General features: G+C 39.3%; 2 protein-coding genes across 3 annotated transcripts; both read left to right on the forward strand.

Moving 5' to 3' along the window:
- The first annotated feature begins 2465 nt into the window (after positions 1–2465).
- Positions 2466–9144, forward strand: pth4 (parathyroid hormone 4). Its single transcript, XM_034868308.1, has 3 exons — positions 2466–2558; positions 5609–5697; positions 8524–9144. Exons 2-3 carry the CDS (start codon positions 5612–5614, stop codon positions 8792–8794), a joined length of 357 nt encoding a protein of 118 aa, XP_034724199.1. The 5' UTR covers positions 2466–2558; positions 5609–5611; the 3' UTR covers positions 8795–9144.
- Positions 9145–10562: 1418 nt separating this feature from the next.
- cept1b (choline/ethanolamine phosphotransferase 1b) lies at positions 10563–21755 on the forward strand. Of its 2 annotated transcripts, none has more exons than XM_034868279.1 (10): positions 10563–10989; positions 12166–12457; positions 13213–13387; positions 14125–14272; positions 15367–15508; positions 17223–17307; positions 17658–17789; positions 18801–18959; positions 19328–19453; positions 21196–21755. In XM_034868279.1, exons 2-10 carry the CDS (start codon positions 12267–12269, stop codon positions 21316–21318), a joined length of 1281 nt encoding a protein of 426 aa, XP_034724170.1. In that variant the 5' UTR covers positions 10563–10989; positions 12166–12266; the 3' UTR covers positions 21319–21755. The 2 variants fall into 2 exon arrangements, with proteins under 2 accessions (XP_034724170.1, XP_034724171.1); XM_034868280.1 differs by having other exon boundaries at positions 10724–10989; positions 12195–12457.
- Positions 21756–22036: the final 281 nt, after the last annotated feature.

The raw sequence follows: 22036 nt of genomic DNA on the forward strand, positions 1-22036 counted from the left end.
AATGGAAAACCAAAAAAAGCGAGTAGACCCGAGGCGAGTCGAGTAGATACCACGCAGTGGAAAACCGCCATAAGTGGGCTACTTCTGCAGAACACCAGATTTACAAATCAATCTGTACAGGACTCTTAAAATCCCTGGTCTGCCTCCAATGTGCCAACCACAACTGAATGTCACAGATTTAGACGCTACTGATACCTGATTACTTCTGGCTCCGTGACACGCCTGGTGTTCTGATTGGGAAACAAAGAACTCAAGACTCGGTTCATTCTTAGACCTGACAGTCCAGCTCAGCCCTGCGCTGACTGCACCGGTGCACCTCCTGATCCCTAGACACCTTCCCAACCCAAAGGCGGAGCAGTTCATTGTTTGTCAGCAGACAGTCATGGCCCAATACTCAGAAATGTAAATTAATTAAATGATACTGACGTTTAAGTTAGTTATTGTGCTGTCTGAATGGGATCATATGGTGTGTTTTCACTGCATGATACAACACAGCTGTCCTTTACTCCTTTTTTGGTTTTCCATCAGCAAAAGTTATGGATGGTAGATACTGTACTTTGTACTTTTTTTGGTACCAACTCAGTCAAGATTCCATCAAGTTGAGCCGATACTGAAACACTGCAGACTACTGATTGGTCAGACCGAACCGTCACTAGAGCAACACAGAACATCCTGTAGGCTACAAACCCGCCATTTTAAAAATGCCAAGTTTCACGGGGAGGCGCTGTGGCAGTCAGCTAAGAATCTCAACTGCACTGAGGCCATGTGGCCATTACAGTTTTTCTTAATAGCTTCGGAACAGTTGTCAAATGACTATTGAACTCTGTCAAACTATGTGACTACTTATATGAACATTAAGTCAGTTGTTCACAAGACTATAGTCATTTGGCATTGCTCTGGCACAAAATGCACATTTCAGAGTAAGCCTTGCAGATCAAAATAATTTACATTAATTAGAATTATAATGTGTGTAACATGGCTGACATCATTACCATTCAGCGGCCTAAATACACAATGTTAGCAACAATATCACAGAAGCATCCCACGTTCAGAGTACAATGCCATTTGACAAAATGTCTTTGCATTTTGACTGTCTTGGTCTAGGCAATGATAAAGGAACGTTTTGTTTTGATGACAAGGATTTATTCATTGACATTTGAAACAGGAGTTCACCATTTTGGTTGAGTCTTTGAATCAGCTTTTGAATGTCACACAGAGTGATGTGCTGAATGTACCATGTGGTGTGAGGAGTGTACTTTTCCAGTAGTTGATCATTGTAAATTAGAGGTAAATGGACTGTAGTGTTTTTCTAGTTTTAAAAACTTCTAAAAGCACTTTTACATAGTACAGGAACCATTCACACAGTGTTGCCAAGGCAGCAATGGAGAAAGACAGTCACCGTACAAGGTGCCACCATCAGATAAACACTCACACACATTTATGTGTAAGTGACCTTGGGATTGAACCTTTCACCTTCAAAACTGTAATAACACCATCAAAATTACTATTCATCAAACACTACTGAAATTTTAGTATAAGTCACGACGGCATGAATGTGATTGTAATTCTCTACATCATGTTGCCATGGATTTCCCCCCCTGTGCTTCCTGCTGTGAGAAACGTTTCCCTCCATCTGCTGATTACTTTCTTTTTTTCCTTTTCAGCCTGACCACTTGTCTTTTTCTTCTTTGTCCAGGTTCGTTTATCTCTGACTTTCCTCACGCCGCCGACATTACCTCTCTAAAGACTAAATCACTTGTCCCCGCTCCATCTTTCCGCCCACGGGCCTCCGACGGCAGCCTGCATTTCTCACTGAGGGAAACTCGCCCTGGAAGGTGTTGTCAAGACGACTGTGCTTGTAACGGTGACTGTGGTGACACTGCGGCAACCAAAGACTCTAGTTGATGTGGGGTTCATTAGTGTTGGAGGCGGTGGTTGTAATGTCAAGGAGCTGGAGTGGAGCTCCAGGCGACAAGCATCTCAGTGTGTTTGGAAAAGTTTCAACCTGAGCTGGCGGACAGTTTGCTGACGTTCAGTTTATCCACACAGACTCATCCCTGTGTGTCTGCACCCTCAACATCAATAAAACCACACAGCCACATTTTTTTTTATGAATTCCTCTTTGTCAGACGCATGAATCTCTCCGAGAGGAACGGGGCGGATTAGACCAGAAAATAGAAAAATGATAATCCCTCAATCGAATTTCATCCTCCTTTTCAAAACACCGGCTTATGTAAAGAGTTCTTGCGAGTGTACAGTACACCTCCTCCACTGTCACAGGAGGCTATTTGGGATTGTATTCATACAAATAAACCCCAAAATGTTTGATGTTTTTTACTCCGCAGACACAAAAATGTCATGTCAGAGAGATGCTGACGTTTGTTTCATGAGCAAATCAAAAGCCCCGCTTTGAATTGAATTTGAATGTTGTGACTCTTAAGCCTGTGGGAGGTGTGTGTGTGTGTGTCAGAGGGCTTTATAAAGAGGTCTTGAGGTCGAACCTGAACTCAGTTTAGTGTCTGATTATTAGAGGAGCTGCTGTCACCAACACGGGCATTGTAAGTATAGAGATCATCACTTATTGAGGCTCTAAGTGTGATTTTTGTGATTAATTCTAGTTTGGGGATATGGTCGTACTTCTGGCATGCGTTTTTTTCTTCCATTCTCTTGTGTAAATGTATGCTCAACTGTGTGGAACAAACTGCTTTTTGATTTTGTCAAACACATTTTCCTTTCAAAGTTTATAAAAATGACTTTATAGGTCTGTGTGATATAGTAAGTAATGGCTATATATGTCAAATTTAATAGGAGTTTTCAGAATGAACATGAAATCTTTTAAAGGAAAGGAAAATTGATGAATAGAAGATCAGAGAAATTTCTTCTGGATTCTTGATTAACTGAAGGCTGGATGGACGGTCTGGTCCGGAGATTTTAGCGACCTGGGGGAAGTTTATATTTATATTCAATGGGGGATATTCATCCTTTTTAGGCACTAATCAAGTTGTTTGTCATTACTGCGCGGTAAAGCGGAAAATAAAGTAAGTGAAAATTGTGTTTTGTGTCACTTAGGGGCACGTCCTATTAGTATTACATTGTATTTAATGTATCTCTGCTATACAATAGTATACTTATTAAGGTTTGTCTATTTTTGGTAAGAAACTTAGAGTAACGCAATTAGTGGATGATACAGCTCTGTTTTTGAGTGACAAGCATCAGATTAAATATGTTATATCCCTAACTGACCAATTTTCAGCTGCTTTGGGTTCAACACTTAACAAATTTAAATATAATATTTTATGTCTGTATCAGACTGAAGAGGAAAAAGTGTTTAAAATACCAGTTAAAAATGTATAAAATGTTTAGGTATTCATATCTGCAAGGACTACATGGATCGTCAGCAACTTCCTTTTCCATCTAAATTGAAGAAGAATAAAATGAAGCTGAATGTAGTGACATTTCTATTTTAAGGAGGATTCTTTTTTTAAAGCAGAAGGGATTTCTAGATTTGACTATGCTGGCCTCTCTCTAAATGTCCATGATATGTAAAGACATAAATACCATATTTACAAATTTTGTATGGAAAAACAGACACAATCAATTTTTCAAAAGCAGAGCTCACCGGCTCAAAGGATGAAGGTGGATTTGAACTTCTGGACTTTTTGGACTTGAATTCCACCTTCAAGGTGAAATGGCTGAAGTAACCAGAGTCTTTGTGGTACTTTATTCCCAATAACATTTTTAATAGTGTAGGAGATCTTACATTTTTGTTGAATTAAACAATATTTTAAGATTCCCGTTGAAACTATCCCATTTTCATCAACAAGATCTATTAGCACGGAAGCTATGTCATTCTCATAACTTTTCTCCACACAAGTCCATCCTGTGGAAAAATGAATGCATAACTAAGAGGAACAAGTTACTCTATTGTGTTATATATTACTGTTATGCTATATTAATGGAACAATAGAGATATTATCTTTGCAAAGGATCTTTTTGATTGTAAAAGTCAATTACTTAAACACGAATCCTAAAAAACAACTAAATGTCACAGCTCATCTTATGTTAAAAGCCAGTGCAAAAGATGGGTTTTTAAAGTGATCTAAAGCTCTCAATATGGAAGCTGTTCTAATGTTCCAGAGCTTAGGACCTGCCACTGAAAAAGCTCTGTCCCGTCTGGTTTTCAGTCTGGATCTTGTACAGTCTAAAAGGAACTGGACCTAAGTGCTCTGACTGGAGTGTGCAAAATCAGCATTTCAGATAAATATGATTGTGCCAGCCTATTGAGAGATTTAAAAACAAACAATAATCTTAAAATGGATTCTAAAAACAACAGGCAGCCAGTGGAGAGATGACAATACAGGGGTGATGTGGTCACTGCGCCTTTTTCCTGTCAGCAGGCGTGCAGCTGCTTTCCGAACTTATTGTAATCGGCAAACTGAAGACTGATCAAGGCCATAGGACAATGAGTTATAATAGTCCAGGCGATTTGTGATCAGGGCATGCACAACTTTTTCCAGTTGGCTAGGGGGGAGGTCAGGCTTGACCTTCCCAAGAAGTCTGAGCAGAACGAAGCTTGTTTTTACCACTGTGCTAATCTGTTAATCGAGTTTAAAAGAACTGTCAATAAAAACACGAAGACTTTTTAGTAATGGGCAGTGGTTTTGAGCCGGAGGATATTGGGCCAAGAGCACTGTTGAAACTAGAGACATCGGGCTCCCCAAAAATTACAACTTCAGTTTTTTTGTAATTTAAGTTTAAATACTTCAGTGACATCCAGTCTTTTACTTCATGTACAGATTTTCTCAGTGCTTCAACTGAGTTTGTTTTAGTATTCAAAGGTAGGTAAATTTGGACGTCATCTGCAAAGCAATGAAAGGAAATGTTTAAAACCCAAATAATGGATCACAGGGGCAGCATATACAGCGAGAACAAGACCGGGCCTAAAATTGACCCTTGAGGCACCCCGCTGTCAATCGGGGCCTTGTTTGAGTAAAAAGGCCAGAGGGTTGCAGAAAAAGACCAGTCAGATATAACTGAAACCACTTCAGAGCTGTGTCTTTAATGCCTGCACAGGACTCGAGTCTTAACAATAAAATCTTGAGTTCAACCGCATCGAACGCTGTAGTCAAATCTAAAACAACTAGCACAGCAGAGCTACCAGAATCAGAAGATCAGCTAAAAGATCATTTTCAAAGAGCAATTAAGAACATCTGTTGTCAATATCATTAACGAGGTTCCTGAGGGCTGTCACTTTTTTATTTATATACTGTATTTATTTTTTATTTTACTCTCTTCATAGATCTGTTTATGTTGTACTTATACTTATTTACCCTGTCTCATATTATATAAGTTGCAATACAATCTTGTTATAAGATAAAATGACTGAATGTTTGTGATTTGATTTATAATAATAAAAAAGTACTTATTTCCTGACTCTTTTCCTTTACTCTTTTTTTGTGGGTGACTGCACTTCTTCAGAACAAGAAAAGTCTTTCTTTGAACTGGTCACAACTAGTTGACATAGGTAACCAATGTAGATATTTCTTTACTTTCTTCTTTTACACAAAAAGTTTTGATGTGAGTGTTTCTTGCTTCTTCTTTTTTTCAGAAGATGCAGATGTCCCACAGGCCTGTGCAGTGGCTCGCTGTGATGCTTCTTGCCATCTTTACAACCGGCCAGTGTCAACAGAACGAGAGGTGAGACTCCCGTCTAATTTACAAAGTTTAACATTGTGCAAAGTTGAGAATGACTTTAAATTGCTTTGACACAAAAAGTGGAGTTACTTTATAAATATTGAAAATTTGGGGTAGCTCAGTCCGTAGGGCGTTGGGTAGGGAACCGGAGGGTTGCTGGTTAAAGTCCCCATACGGACCAAAAGTATGGAGTGTGGCACCATACCCCCCCTAACCACTCAGGGTGCTGGTCCAACTGGCAGCCCACTCACTCTGACATGTCTCCATTTGTTCATGAATAGGTCCTGAGCATATGTGTATATTTCAGGCCTGTGTGTAGTGATAACTAACAAAGCAGAGTTTGAATTTTAATTTCCCCACTGGGGATCAAAAAATTTAGAAGTAGGAAAATGTTTGGTGTGTATCAGCACACAGGTTGAATTTCGGTAACTACGTTCGGTAAGCATAACGCTCCTCTGTCAGTCACTGTTATGTACTGTACCCGACCCGTGTGAGATAAACTATTGGCCGGTCCAAGTTCTGGCCAGCTAGAAATCGGTCTGAATTTGAGGGAGGCCTGACATATCTGTCTGAGCAAATACAGCTTGCAGATTCATGTGGTTTTCTGGGCTAGTTATGAGCAGTACCAGAGTGAATTTGGAGAATTTGGATAATGGAGAAAAGAAGGATAAGGTGATGCTCCAAAATCATTATTATAATTGATTTTTTTTATTTTGTATCCGCTTTGTATGGGCTCTGAGCTTTTCTTTATAGATTTTGGGTAAAGGGGCTGCAAAGAAACGAGATCCAGGTCTGATTTCAACTCTGCTAATTCCTATTGCTGTTACTTCCCTGTCCATTGATATATGAAATAATGGCTGCCTTCATCAGTTTCATCATTTGTTTTAGTCTCCAGAAAAAGTTAACGGCCCAGGGAATAATTTTACAAAAAATGGCATCTGCTAACAAAGTAGGATCTAGTTTTCTAATGATGTATTATTGATCTTATTGAGAGGTAAGTTAAACTAGAGACATCAAAGTGACACTACAGTTAAAAATGAAAGCTATTTGCATGACAGTAAAGTAATCCGTAGCCTAATTAAAAATAAAAAAATAAAAAAGGGAAAAAAACAACAATCCAATTGATATATTCAGTAGTGGTAATCGTTCTGGCCTTTTTTCTTTTTTTGCTTGTGTAGGCTAAGAAAGGGCGACTGTGGTTCAGTGGTAGAGCGGTTGCCTGCCAATCGTGGTGGTTCAATCCCTGGCCCTTCAGTCCCATGTTGAAGTGTCCTTGAGCAAGACACTGATCCCTGAGTGTAAATGTGTGTGAGTGTTTATCTGATGAGCAGGTGGCACCTTGGATAACAGCCTCTAGTCGCTTTGAGTAGTCGTTAAGACTAGAAAAACAGTGTACAAAAAACAGTCCATTTACATTTACATAAGGGCGTGATTGGGTTCAATAATTGGGGGAATGAGGGAGTCACGTGATAAGGGTTGACTACACAGGGGTTAAACCAGATTGTTAAGCTGAACTCTCTGTTGCTCTGAACATTTTGAAAGATGGATGAGAAGAAAAAATTGATGGGTCTCCCTATGTCTAATTTTACCCAGGATTAATTTTTAATTTTTCTAGCTCTATGCTACCTCTTTACCCTACTTCTGGTTGTTGGCATGAATTACAATCAGCAGTATCTAAATATATCTGGAAACAAAATTGGCCGCAACTTAGGATGTCTACTCTACAGAGGAGGAAAGAGGATGGTGGCCTCTCAGTTCCCAACTTTAAACATTATTCTTGGTCCTTTGTGTTAAGACCCCTCCTTACCTGGTTCGACCCAGACATGTCTGTTTGCTGGCATACCTTAGAAAATGCTATTACAGAGCCTTGTTCACTTCATGACGTTCTTTTTGCCAATATCTCCAATAAACAGTGCAAGATACGCTTTGGCCCCATTATCTCTTATCTTACAAACACTTGGAGATTGACTTTTTCTCCATTATTTAACAATACAGCACTCCTGATTGGTGTTAGGCCAATGACAGCTCCACAGTGGGAACAGAAGGGGGTTGATTGTCTAAAAGACGTTTTTAGCAAGGTTGGCTTGTTACCCTTTCTGACTTACACAACTCATTCAGTCTACCATATTCCTCTTTTTTTCTTTTACTTTCAATTAAGATCAGCACTCAAGGCATATGGTGTCCCCTTCCAGAGGGCTCGCCCATCTATCCTATCCGGAAGATATTTACTATGCAGCTAAAGACTGGTGGTATAGTATCAGTTCTTGGTGATATCTGGCCACTTTGGCCTTCCTATTGAGAGGATCTGGGTATGCGATATCCCAGACCTGAATAAAGCAATCCAGAGCATCAGCAGATTCACTACAACGTCAGTCCTAGGACGTATCTCACCCCTGTGAAAATGCATCACATGAAAATAATTAACAGCCCATAATGCATGTTCTACCCACTAAAAGCTCAAGGTACATATGTTATTATCTTGAATTGCTCTCTTGTTAGTCAGTTCTGGAACAATATTTCACCCAAAATATCTGCCCTGATTAATGACTCTGTACTTGGTACTGTCAATGTTTTGATTCTGAATGATCTGTCAGCCCTCCAGTCCTCTAAAACTCAAAAATGTGCTGTTTTTGCTGAACTTAAGGCGGCCAAGAGAATGATTGCAACCCATTGGCGACCACCTCTTTTATTATACTTGGACACTTTCCTTTCTAACAAATGGAACCCCAGGAAAGACTTTGGACATGGCCTATGAGGCTACATGTGTTTTGATTCTGACTCTGTGTTTTGGATCAAATGTCTGATTTCTGACCTGTCCTCTTCCCGCAGTCGGCGAGCTGTGACCGAACACCAGCTGATGCACGACCGCGGCCGAAACATCCAGAGCCTCAAGAGACTCATCTGGCTGTCCAGCGCCATCGAGGGTCTCCACACTGCCCAGACTCGCTCTGCTGCTTTTAACCCCACAAAGGTTCTGAACCTGGCTCCAAATCCAAAGCTGGTCCCTGCTGCTGGGCTCCCCCAGCCCAACCGGGTGGAGAGCCTTATGAGAGACTTTTTTAATCCCTACCTGAATCAGCAGCCAGACAGTGAGGCGTAACATCACTTTAATGCAGAAACATCAAACTACTGTACACACTTATTAAATAAATGATCTGTATTCATCATTATTTGTCCTTAGTGCCACGACCCTCATTCAGCCGAAGACAAATCAAAACATCTTCAAGAGTTTAGAAGCAGATTACATTTTTAGTTTTGTTGAGTTTAAGATTCCTGAAGGTCCAGTTTATGTACGACATTACGCTTACATTGAGGGCTGATAATACAACCAACACATTTAAATGTTGTCAAGCATGGGGCCGATTCACAATTAAAAAAATTTGTTTTTCCTATAATAAACAGCAACATTAAAACAGTGTGCAAAACAAGCTAGGGTATGTGGCTTATTGGTCTAGTGCAGGGATCTTCAACAGGGGGTTGGGACCCCTGGGTATCCTCAGAGTCAGTGCAGTCAACGTCAATTTTAATTTTAATTTTAATTTACAGAAAACACTGTTCCAAACAGCTCTCTTGTAGTCCAGCTTTTACTTCCTTGGAAAACTTTGTTACAGTCATTATAATGATCGCCTAGCTGCTAGCGTGGCACGCCCTCTAATTCTGCTTCTAGTAGTCTTTACCTAGCTACTGCGCATGTGCAACTCCCAACAAAGATGGAACAGAAGTGAGATGCCTCACTCTGTGGTTAAGAGAGCAGAGAGCTCAAAAAGAGGGTGAAAAGAAGAGCTGCAGCAATGTGCAGGACAAAAATAGTTTGTTTTTTTTAATTAAACCATGTAAACCTATTCTTATATAACCTCTATATACAATTATGAACGTGAAAATGAGCATAATATGAGCACTTTAACATGAATCTAACATATTTATAGCAAATATAATAACTCCCTACAGTGTACTGGCCTATGGTCACTAAGGCCATCCACAGAGAAGATATAGATTTGCATAGTAGACAGATTCATTAAAGGATTCACTGTGTGTTTAACATTAAAACATGATTTATAAAATTGTGCCAAGAATATTAGAAAAAAAGTCAAATCGGAACACCTGCACACAACTTAAAGTGTGCTACATTTGCTACAACATAGCCATAATATAAAAAGTCAAATCTGAATAATGCGAATGGATGTATTACCCAGCATTGGTACTACTATACTTATATTTGCGCCATCTCTTCAGTTTAAACGTTGAAGCATGATCCAGATCAGGTTTTTTCAAGTTTTACCTACAAATGTACACGGTGAGCTAATAGAAACAGACGCACATTGCATGGTTTAAGATTATATCTGGTGTATGGGCTACTTTTGTTTCTTGAAATAATCTACTGACTACTTTAATTAATAGTAACTTTGCAGCGCCAGGGAGCAGACTGGCAATGCAAGACTAAATAGTGACTGAATCAATTTCACTTCATTCATTCAGAGTGTAGAGCAGTACGTAGTCAGAATTTTCAGACTATATACCTTTCGCTGTACAATCCATGAACAGCTACCAAGTGTGTGATTGATTCACATTGTGCATGTTTGAATATATTATTTGAATGCCTGTAATTTAATATTGTGAACATTGATATTAAACTTTGTTGATGCAGGGTTGTGGTCTGTGTGCAACATTTTTGTCTTGCTCAACCCCAGTCAAATACCATCCACTGTAGACTTCAGTTTCTGGTACTTCCCAACATGAAAAGAGCATGTGCTTGTTGCAGGAATTCATTTATCAGAGAGTAGGATCATGATGACATAAATGACACAATTAGGGATAACAAGTGCAGGAGTACATACATACCGCAGTGTGGTCAAAGTGGACAAGGCAGAACATGCTTTGTTCAGCTCAATGAGAACAGTACTTATGAGGAAAATCTGACACACTGGACACTGTAGGAGTTTTCTAACTCCAGAAGGTGTCAGGAGTGCAACATTAAGGATACAAGCTGCAGTTAAAACCCAACAAAGAAGAAGCAGAAGCAGCGGCAGAAGAAGAAGAAGAAGAAGAAGGAAAAAGAAAAACTAAAGCTACGCGAGATTTACGTGATGGCTAAAGTGAACTAGCTTGCCTTGACAACCACAGTGACTGACACCGGTCGTGGAGATCCACCTCCTGCTGCAAACGTCCCGTCGGTGGTCTCCAAGTAATATATATAAACTTTAAAGCTAACCATCCCTAGAGGAGTCGTGTCGGCCGGATTGAAGCGCCCCCAACGCCCCTCGGACTGCCCACGGCTCTTGTCCTTTAACCGGCCAGGTCAGTTCAGAAGCTCGCCAGCTGTCTTTGGTGTAGCTAACTCATTTATATGTAGCTAGCTAACTAGTCAAGCTAGCTTAAACTAGCCGGAGTCACCCGGGAGGTGTCAATAATATACTCTGGTTAAGTTAATATCTTAACTGGGTGATAATATTTTTAGCAACGTAACTAAGTATGGAGAAACGATAACAAGCCAATAGCAAGTGAGTGGCTTTAAATTACCAAACTGACACAAGTCTTCCGTAGCTACCACTCCAGCAAATGCTAATCTTCCTATGCTAATAGCGAGTGTGCTAGGCAGCATTAGCAGATAGCTGAAGAAGCAGGTTGTTTTGCTATCGTCAGTAGCTCATGTTTTGCTGACAGTCACAAGAAATAGTTTAGTAACACAGACACGGTCCATTGAGTTGATCTTTCATACTGTCTTTGATGTATACAGTGGCAACAGTTGGCTGATTAAACCCCGTTAATGTTACACTCTGCAGATAATGGTGTCTTTGGTATCGGTGTCATAGGTCATATGTACACTCCTGATCTAATGAAAAGTAATCAGTAGTACTTACAATAACACGTGGCAGTTTAGGGTAGTTTCTGATCATTTTGGTGGTGACTGACAGTGGTGGAAAGTAACTAAGTACATTAATCAAGTACTGTACAATTTTGAGTAACTACTCTACTTGAGTATTACCATTTCTTTTGCTTCTATTCCACTAGCTACATTTCAGAGGCAAATATTGTACTTTTTACTTCACTACTTTTATTTGATCACTTTAGTTGCTTTGCGGAGTCAATATAATATTAAAGAAAACAATCAAGAAATAAATGATGTATTATTATGGATAAAGATAAGACTTTATTTCTCTTGCATTGCTAGAGCCATCACCACAGAACTGTGGAATAAGATCTGGCTACACCACACGTACATTCAAGGATAGGAGGGGGAAAAAAAACACTGTGTTGTTTGCATTTCTTCAAACCAATCACAATCGTCTTGGGGGGCGTCAAGCACCGGACACCTCGAGCAGGACTTGGTCTACAAATAGTCTCAGGAAGGACCTTGTTTCAGTGGAACATTTGCACCGTGCAAAAGAAATCTGTATTCATACTGTACAGTATAGAGCTGTTGTCACACAGCAGTATTGTGATATTGGTTTCTTGCCCCTGGGTATTGTTCAGCCTCATCCAGCCCCACTGTGGATCTTTAGACCCAACGGCAGGACAGTGGCAGAGGCGGAGCCAGAGCCATCGGGGACCAGACCAGCGGGCAGAAGGGCTCCATGAGCGCCACGGGGCAGCAGCAAGCGGGGGTCCTGCGTTCTCGCCGAGGCCTTGGCCGGGACAAGGACCCTGGGCAGGGAATGGGCATGGAGGCGGCCTGCTGTCTGGCCCCTGGAGTTCTCCGCAGGCTGATTGAGTTGCCCTCACCCCCCCTGTCCCGACACCAGCTTAAGAGACTGGAGGAGCACAGGTAACACGCAGTCCTGCTCCGATATTTGAGAAAAATAAAACCTCATGTGGTGTTGGCTCTATAAGAATTGAATTGTATTTCATCTCATGTTAATTGTTTTTTTCTAGGTTTGTGGTAAAGCAATGATATGTATGGAACTATTGCCATTACTAACTTAGTACAATGCAAAAACAGCAGAAGATTTGGATGTTTCTATCTGCAGTTACCTGCTACCTGTCTGAATTTAAAATTGATGTAAAGTGACCTAAATCATTTATGTAAAAATGTTTTTTTGCTTTCAAGAGCAAAACGACAAACTCACTTCTGATTTCTTTCAAACACAGATTATACTGAGTGCTATTTTTCCTTGATAAAAGTGTCTTTGGTCGAGTGTAAATGTATGGCAGACTGAGAGCACATTTACCAGACAACAGCCAAGATTAACCTTTAGTTCTTTTGCAAATTTACAAAATTATCCTTGACTATCTACCGCTGAGGTGACACCTTTCATTGTAGCTGATGAAATCAATGGTTGCCGGCTTAAGCTGTCACTTGCTCCACTTGTTGAGAAACTGTAAGTTATAATTAAAATTGCAGCTCTTGTGATTTGAAAATTGCGCTCTTTAAAATAGTAAGTAAAATATAGAAACAAGAAATACTTCAGCCCTAATTATCAGCCAGCCTTTGTCACATCTGTAATTTTGTGCCACCATCATCATTATCTCTGGGAGGTTAAAGTCATCAGGTCCTCACCTGGCTGTTGTCGGTCCCTGCAGGTACAGCAGTGCAGGACGCTCTCTGCTAGAGCCTCTGATGCAGCGTTACTGGGAATGGTTGGTGGGACGGGTCCCGTCCTGGATTGCTCCCAACCTCATCACCATCATCGGCCTGGCCACCAACGTCTTCACCACCCTCGTGCTCATCTACTACTGCCCAACTGCCACTGAACAGGTCAGTCATCACTGTGGAACACCGTTCTACTGGGTGCTCTTTATGTTCAAAATGATTAAACACGCTTGAATTTCTGTTTTCATTCACCAATTAACTCCAGTGTCTGTTTTTGGATCTCTATTAAGCTGCTCTCAATGCAGATGTGTCCTGTTAAAGGATTTCCAGGAAAGCTCTGCAGTAATTTTATGAGAATGTTTTAAATGATAGGTTAACAGGGAGATTTGTGTCTGTTTATACTGCTCAGCAGCCCGCTGTGGGCATATCTGATCACAAGAGAACCAGACACAGCAACAACAAGGGACCCCTGATAAGGGTTGGGTACCAAGATCACTTTTTTGAAGAATAAAAGTTACAGTGCAGTGTGACAAATTAATAATTTATAATTTTATAGTTTGTACGGACGGGTTTGGGAGGGGAGAGGGAGATGTTTTATTTTGTATAGTGTGTAAAATCTAAATAAATTACAAAATGTTCTAAGTAAATAGGTTTGGAATGATTTAACAAAATTTTTTGTTATTAAAGAGGGTTCCTAAAAAAAAAAAAAGGTACCGGAAAAAACGGTGCCTATCCCTGATTTTGACATAGGGTATTACACACACTGTATGCATTGTGATTTCATGTATTGATTTGTATAACTAAAGTCACCTGATCAGACGAGATCTGCTTCAGCTTGTTTTGTGTTTTGGGTTTCGGGTTTCGCGATGGAGTGACCCCTGTTCTACATGAATGTGTTTCAGGCTCCTCTCTGGGCGTACCTGCTGTGTGCTGTGGGCCTGTTTATCTACCAATCGTTGGACGCCATTGACGGGAAGCAGGCCAGACGCACCAATAGCAGCTCTCCGCTGGGCGAGCTGTTTGACCACGGCTGTGACTCCCTCTCCACCGGTCTGTTTTCTTCTGTTTGACTTTGTTCCACCATGTCTCAGTGAATCTGAAGCCTTTTTTCTCAATATCTGTTTATTGGTATTTCAGATCAGAAACAGTAAATACTGCATACATACTGTATGTTTCTAAAAATGTTTCCAAAATGTTTCTATCCAGATAAAGACAAAAAAACAATAGTACAATTAATAAACTGTTTAGATATTATTAAAGTACAAAGCTGCTTCACATAGTTATTATTAATATCTCACATTAGGTTGTTATCATAGCAAAGAGTTAAGAGGAAATATATTGCCTAGCCTCTACTACATAATCATTGGTTGTGAAAGATTACCAGTTCTTATGAAATGTCTCACTGGTACCTTGAATGTAGTTTTTCCAGTTTTACCGTGGGTGTTGTATAACGTCTTTGATCAACATAGAACGTGGGGGGTTGTTCCCGTTTCCATTTCAACAGAATAAATCTGCACGCCAAAACGGTTATGAACCTTGCCACCGTGAAAAGTGGGACTGTCCTCTCGCAGTAAGGCAAGGCAAGAGAAGGCAGCTTTATTTGTGTAGCACATTTCAGCAACAGGGCAATTCAAAGTGCTTTACACAAAATCAGTTTAAAAAAGTATAAACGGTTAAAAATAAAACATTAAGACAGATAAAACCCTTACCCTAACCCACTTGAGACCACCTTCACACTAATTAGTCAATTTTAGCGCTACCTTTCGTGATCACTCTGTGTCAATACCCTTTCACGACTCAATTTTAAGAGGCGTTACCTTTCGTCTCCTTGGACTCTTCTTCACACTAATCAAGCCAATCTAGTGCTGTCTTTCGTGTCTATTTAACGACTAACGTCTTTGCGTGATTTTCCGATCTTTCGACACTACACATTCACACTTTTTCTTTAAAGTGTTACATTTTGAGTCTCTCTTTCTCTGTATTACACAAATACTCCAAATACAGCCAGCACTGTGTCAGGTTCCACCTTGTGTCCCAGAATGACATGAGTTTTGAGTACTGAGTTTTTAAATAGCGGAGAATTTTGGCCATGACTGAAGCCCTTTATTTTAACACTGCTGGTGTTCATGTGTTTGTCTCTGCAGTGTTTGTGGTGTTGGGAACCAGCATAGCAGTGCAGATGGGCACCAACCCGGACTGGATGTTCTTCTGCTGCTTTGCTGGAATGTTCATGTTCTACTGTGCGCATTGGCAAACATACGTGTCAGGAACACTGCGCTTTGGCATGTGAGTCAGCGAAGCTGTTTTTTTTTCAAAGCATAAACATCATTTCCAGCCATTTGGCTATTAAATCCGCTAATTTTAGGAGCTACAATTCAGTCCGAAGCAGGTTAGCTAAGTGTTATTTTTCAATATTTCCAGTTCACGGATTCAGCAAAAGCCTTTTTAAGTACATTAAAAATGCATCAGTATTTAATGGTCTCTTGAAATTTAGTTTTGTCTGTAATCAATAATGGAGATAATAAGGCCAGAAGCTATAAATTAGAAACAAAAAAAACATATTCATACAACATAAAGGTTTCTGAAGCTACAGCTTGTTATGCCTTTACAATAATCACATTTTAAATCAAAAGCCAACAGGAACATCTCAAGAGTGTTTGTTTCAGCTCTACTCCACTCACACTGTCAGACACATTTCAGTCAGTGGGAAGGAAAAACTCGGCACAACTAATTCCACATACGTGAAGAAGGTTTGGGAGATTTTGTTGACTTACACAGAAGCATTTCAAATGTTAAAGTAGGAATACTAATATTGAAATCCCCTGTCCGTTAGTAGGAAGGATAAAAACAAATTCCACCGGAGAAATTATAAATACGACCACATTTTGAATCATGACAAAGGGCTGTGGGATATTCTCTTCTTAGTATGCAGATGTAAATCACCCTCTCCTTGCCCCAACTGGTCAAACTTCTCCCCTCCACGCCAAAACGGTGACAGAAGTTGAAATTGCATTGAATGAATGAATGAATGAAAATTGTCATTCAAAAACAGACTGGGGGAAAAAATGTACCCTCAAAAACATTTTTATTACCAGTTTTCTCTTTTTTCAGTGCCAGTGTTTTTCTTTTACAATGCAAAAATTTATGTTTGCCCTGTTATCCTGCTCTGCTGGACTATTGCTCCTTATGAGGTCATAAGGGGAAAGGTTACCTCCCCTTTCTCTACTACTATACAAAAGAGACTTCAGATACAGTATTAGGGGACCACTAAGGTCTATATAAAAGAGACTTCAGATACAGTATTAGGGGACCACTAAGATCTATATAAAAGAGACTTCAGATACAGTATTAGGGGACCACTAAGGTCTATATAAAAGAGACTTCAGATACAGTATTAGGGGACCACTAAGGTCTACATAAAAGAGACTTCAGATACAGTATTAGGGACCACTAAGGTCTATATAAAAGAGACTTCAGATACAGTATTAGGGGACCACTAAGGTCTATATAAAAGAGACTTCAGATACAGTATTAGGGACCATTGAGGTCTTTATAAAAGAGACTTCAGATACAGTATTAGGGGACCACTAAGGTCAATATAAAAGAGACTTCAGATACAGTATTAGGGGACCACTAAGGTCTATATAAAAGAGACTTCAGATACAGTATTAGGGACCACTAAGGTCTATATAAAAGAGACTTCAGATACAGTATTAGGGGACCACTAAGGTCTATATAAAAGAGACTTCAGATACAGTATAAGGGGACCTAATCTAAATAAAAGTCTCCAAAAAACACCATCTCATGGCACTTATGAAGCTAACTATTTTACCCGGTTATCCATTACTTTCAGCTATTTAGTTCTACAATGTGTTTATTACTTTTGGCTACCTGTTTAAACTTTCTAAGCAGTGTGTCGTGGAAGTAGGCTGCAGGATGACTGTGCTGCTAGCCGTCACTAATCCTCACTTTCAACTCTCTGCTTTCTCCTCCCACTCAGCATTGATGTGACTGAGGTGCAAATCTTCATAATAATCATGTATTTGCTGGCCGCTGTGGGAGGATCTGCTTTGTGGCAGTCAATGGTAATTGTGACTGGTTCTACTTGCTTCAGATTGAGATTAATGAGACTGAGGATGCCATAATTATAGTAATGTTTGTTTTGTTGCTGTGACATTCTCATTTTAACTGTTTTACTGTAATTGTTGTCAGAAATACAAAAACATGTCACTCTGAACGCTTTTACCACTCTCTAACATTACTCATAATGCTTCATTGTGGATGTACATGTAAAGGTGAATGTGCTCACAAACTACAAAAATAGCTTGTAAATGTAACATTTAATGTCAACACTGTTGATGTAAACTTTGCGTCTTTGCGTCTGTATTGTATTATTATTCCTTAATTTCAGTGTTTTTGATGTCTTGATTTCTAGATTCCGATCCTAAATATCCAGATGAAAATGATTCCTGCCATCTGCACTTTTTTAGGAGCCATCTTCTCCTGCACCAATTACTTCAGAGTCATTTTTACAGGAGGTGTGGGCAAAAACGGATCCACAATAGCAGTAAGTCTGGAAACGTCTGCACTTCTCCTGATGGGTTGGTGGTCAAAGAACCGGTTGATGGATGTTCTCCCGGAGCCTGACATGTCAGTTTTATCACAGATAAATCAATATAGAAAGGCTTCCAAGCAACCTCATTGCGAGATGTTCTTGCATGTAGGGGGTAGAAAACCGACCAGAAGCACAGTTGTTTTTGTGCCATTACCTATTCTATAACCCAAGAAAACAATCCTCCCTGTAAGATGCATAGTTGGGTATCAACATCTAGTTTAGCATATAAACTGGGGAGGAAGAAACCATTTTGAGACTCACCTCACACTTACAGTCACTGTGTGTTTGTCTGTTTTGATAAGTATAGCAAAAGTTTGTCAGGTTGTGCTTTTATACCTTTCAGCGTGTCTATATGTGGGACACAGTTCATTTCTTGCAGAGTTAACCTTGTGTAGTCCCAGTTAGCGTTATCACTGCTATCAGCCAATATTTCTCCATGTGTCATGTTGGCCTGCCACTGCAAACACGTTGTTTTGTTTTGCACTAAAATGTCCAGATCTTGACCCAAATCCATCAACAACACTATGAAATAACCTTCTCCATTGTTTTTTAGCTAAAAATGTGCTTTAGGGGTGTAGTGTTTACTTAACAGTAATTCTGTTAGTTAGACAAACCAAAATTGAAACTGCTACTACTGTCTGTATGTACCCCTCTATGGTTTTCATATTTAGAAAATAAGAGTGGATGGCTATGTAGCAGTCATTCATAAATATTGTGTGTATTTTTTGAATGTTATTCAATGGGTCCATGTGACCTGCTCCCATGCAATAAAACTCCTAACTGTAGAAATGTAATCATTTTTTCTTTTCCTTTAATACATCTGGTACAAATACTAGCAGCTCAAAGTTATTGAGCAGAAAAAGTACATTGTTGTTGCCATCAGTTCCCATTACAGATTGTGTCTGTTTCTACTGACTTTAACCCTGTTTTTTTTTTGTTTTTTTTTTGTGCCTCTGTTCTCAGGGAACCAGCGTCCTCTCTCCAGTTTTACATATTGGTTCAGTTATAATTTTGGCGATGATGATATACAAGAAGTCTGCTGTCCAGCTCTTCGAGAAACATCCATGTCTTTATATCCTGGCGTTTGGCTTTGTCTCGGCCAAAATTACCAATAAATTAGTTGTAAGTCATACCCACTTTTTTTTACTGTACAAGGGGTCAAACGCAATGCTGTGGTCACAGAAAAAATAAACTAAAAATGTTGATAATTTGGCAATATATCATCCCATACCTATGCTTTACTGCTACTACATTATTCTCGAAAAGGACCAATGTTCACAACCATGTCCAAAGAGTTCATCGCCAGATTGTTGTACTGGGTGCTAAGACTCAGATAATAGTGTTATATTATATTCTTTTTAAATAGCTTCACAATTTGTAATTTCCACTTTAGATTAAAGTGTTTTGCTGAGATTTAGCAGTGCCAACAAAAGAAAACCGTAGTGTGTGTGTGTGACGCTGACTGTGTGTGTTTTACCGTCTGTCCACAGGTAGCACACATGACAAAAAGTGAGATGCATCTCCACGATTTAGCCTTCCTGGGACCAGGACTACTGTTCCTGGATCAGTATTTCAATAGTTTTATTGACGAGTACCTGGTGCTGTGGATTGCATTGGTAAGTACACAGGATGCTAGCTTTGGATAAATGTGCTCAGGAATAGTATGCATTTGTGTGTATGTAGGCAGCAAAGGCTATTATTATTATTATTATTATTATTAAGTTGAGTATGATTTTATAAGTTGCAACTGTTGCCTAGTATATCAAATTTACGAGATACCAAGGAACAATTATGAGACAGATGTAAAAATCTAAGATGACATTACTGAATCATAATTATGACATCAATTCAAAACTAAACATATAGTTTATTTTTTTACAATTTTGAAACTATGAGATAGTAAATCTAAATTAGGATGTATCAAAATGATGAAGGATTAAGTTAAAAAACTGAGATGTGACACTGAATTACATAGGGCTGCATCTGAATATTCAAGTATTTGTTCCAAGGGGAAGGGATTTGATTTTTTTTAAATTTTGGGATTTAAATTTGAAAAAAAATTAAACGGGCATGCAGGCTGAATTTGACTGTTGTCTGAGTTTTGTCTCAGCCAGGTACGGAGCATAGTTCAGTCACAAGAGAGCCGTCTGTCGTTTTTAGAGGTCTGTATGGTCATACTGTACCAGCCTAGTCTCGTTTTCAGGCAATACATTAAAGGTAAATATAGTATAACCGTTCATAACTCTAATGCTCCAGTGAGGCACAGGCTGCATGGGTGGGGGGGACTGGTTCTAGGAAGCGGGAACTATTGAGCCTTTGATGGATACGTTTTTTGTTTTTTTTTAAATTGTAAATTAGGTTTGACTGTGGTTGTAAAATTCTATATTCTGACGTTTTCTATTTGACTTGCATTGAGTGGTTATTGTTTGACTGACCTGCCGAGGGACTGTGGATTAAAAATAGAAAATAGAACTGGTGCTACAACCTGGTACAATGCATCTCGCCTTGTTCCTAAACAAGGTTAATATTACCTTGTGCATTGTCCCTGTTTAAATACAATAAATAAAAGGTAAAGATCAGCAGACAGTCCAGTAAAAGCTCAGGTCTTTCCGTTTTATGCCTGCGGCAAAGAGTTGAGTCTGAATCATCTTTTGGAGGAAAGCAACCTGAGGTCAATCTGCGATGGACAGTCTTTTAACCGGAGATCAGACTCGTCTGTCCTACAACAGACACGTTTTAACCCTTGTATGGTATTCGGGTCAGATTGCCCATTTTAAATTGAAATTTTAAGTTAAATTTTTTCGACCTGAAAATCAATGGCCTTTACGTTATTTTCTGTGATAAACATGTATTCCTGACTCAATTCAGAAATTACCACTTCTATTTTTTTCCATAGTGGATTTTTAACATGAAACCTTATGAAAAAAACTTCCATTTTTAATTGGGTTCTAGTAGACACTGATTGCATTCCCTGAACATAGTATATGTTATCTCAATTGTTTGAAATTGAAATAACGACAATATTTGTTAATAGATTATGAAGTAAAATTTGATTTCAGAATTGTTTTTAAAACCCCAAATAAGTCACGGGTCAATTTGACCCAAGGGATACGAGAGGGTCCCCAAAGTGAAGACAATACAAGGGTTAAACACTATGAAGGTAAAAAGTAGGAAACACTAAAGTGAAATTGGGATTCTATAAGCTGAAACTATGAGATAGTGAGTCAGAACAATGAAATGGTGAAAATCTACTTAAATTTGGCTACGTCCAAAATTATGAAATGATAGAGGACTGTTTTCTTTTCGCTTCCTCGGCGTGTAGAGCTCCTGTTTGACGGTGTTTCTCTCTCTCCTGCAGATCATTTCCTTCTTTGACTTGGTACGTTACTGTGTCAGTGTTTGCAACCAGATCGCCTGCCATCTTCACATTTTCGTTTTCAAAATCCAGCCTTGTTCAGTGCTCAGTTCAGCACCTCACTGAGGACACGCCGGCCATTACTGACTCTGTCCCTTTCCCGTTAGTCACACTCCATCTTTTTGTCCCTCTGACTACCAGGACGCAGGGGACGACCTGGTGTAAAAGTATGTGCTTCTGCCAACTGAATGTGAGGACAAATAATATACAGTATATTAAGTTACTGGAGTATTACTGTCATTGTTTCCTTTTCACCAGTGAATAATAAGCATTCTCCTTCTGACAAACTCATGAGCAAATATTTCAGGAGAGTACAGGTGCTACTCCATCTGTTCAAGGAGAGCAACTTAAATGTCTTTTAACCGTTTGTGTGCAAAGAAAATGTATAGGAAATGAATCAAAACGATTTGCTTTTCACAATTATAATTTTTTAAACATTTGCGTAACTTTACCTTTTTTGTTATTGTAAATACCAAACTGTTATACTGTCTCTGCGTTTAAGTCAAAAATCCTGCTTTGACACATTTATTAACCTTCATGTATATGATTTATACATCTCCTTCCCATTACACCAAACAATTGATCAGCAACAATGTGGTTTTTGGAGGAAACTTGATGCCGACTACAGAATGTTGTCATTGAACAAACCTGCAAAATATGCACTGCCAATGTTGTTTGGTTAGTTTGTCAGCTGAGATCACCTGTGGGATATTAATCTCTGGGTAGGGATTTTGTGTGTATTTATTGTCGCGTGCAATGTTATTTGCTAATATAATCATTGGGA

This window comes from Etheostoma cragini, chromosome 4 (genome assembly GCF_013103735.1).
Source record: "Etheostoma cragini isolate CJK2018 chromosome 4, CSU_Ecrag_1.0, whole genome shotgun sequence".
NCBI lineage: Eukaryota > Metazoa > Chordata > Actinopteri > Perciformes > Percidae > Etheostoma > Etheostoma cragini.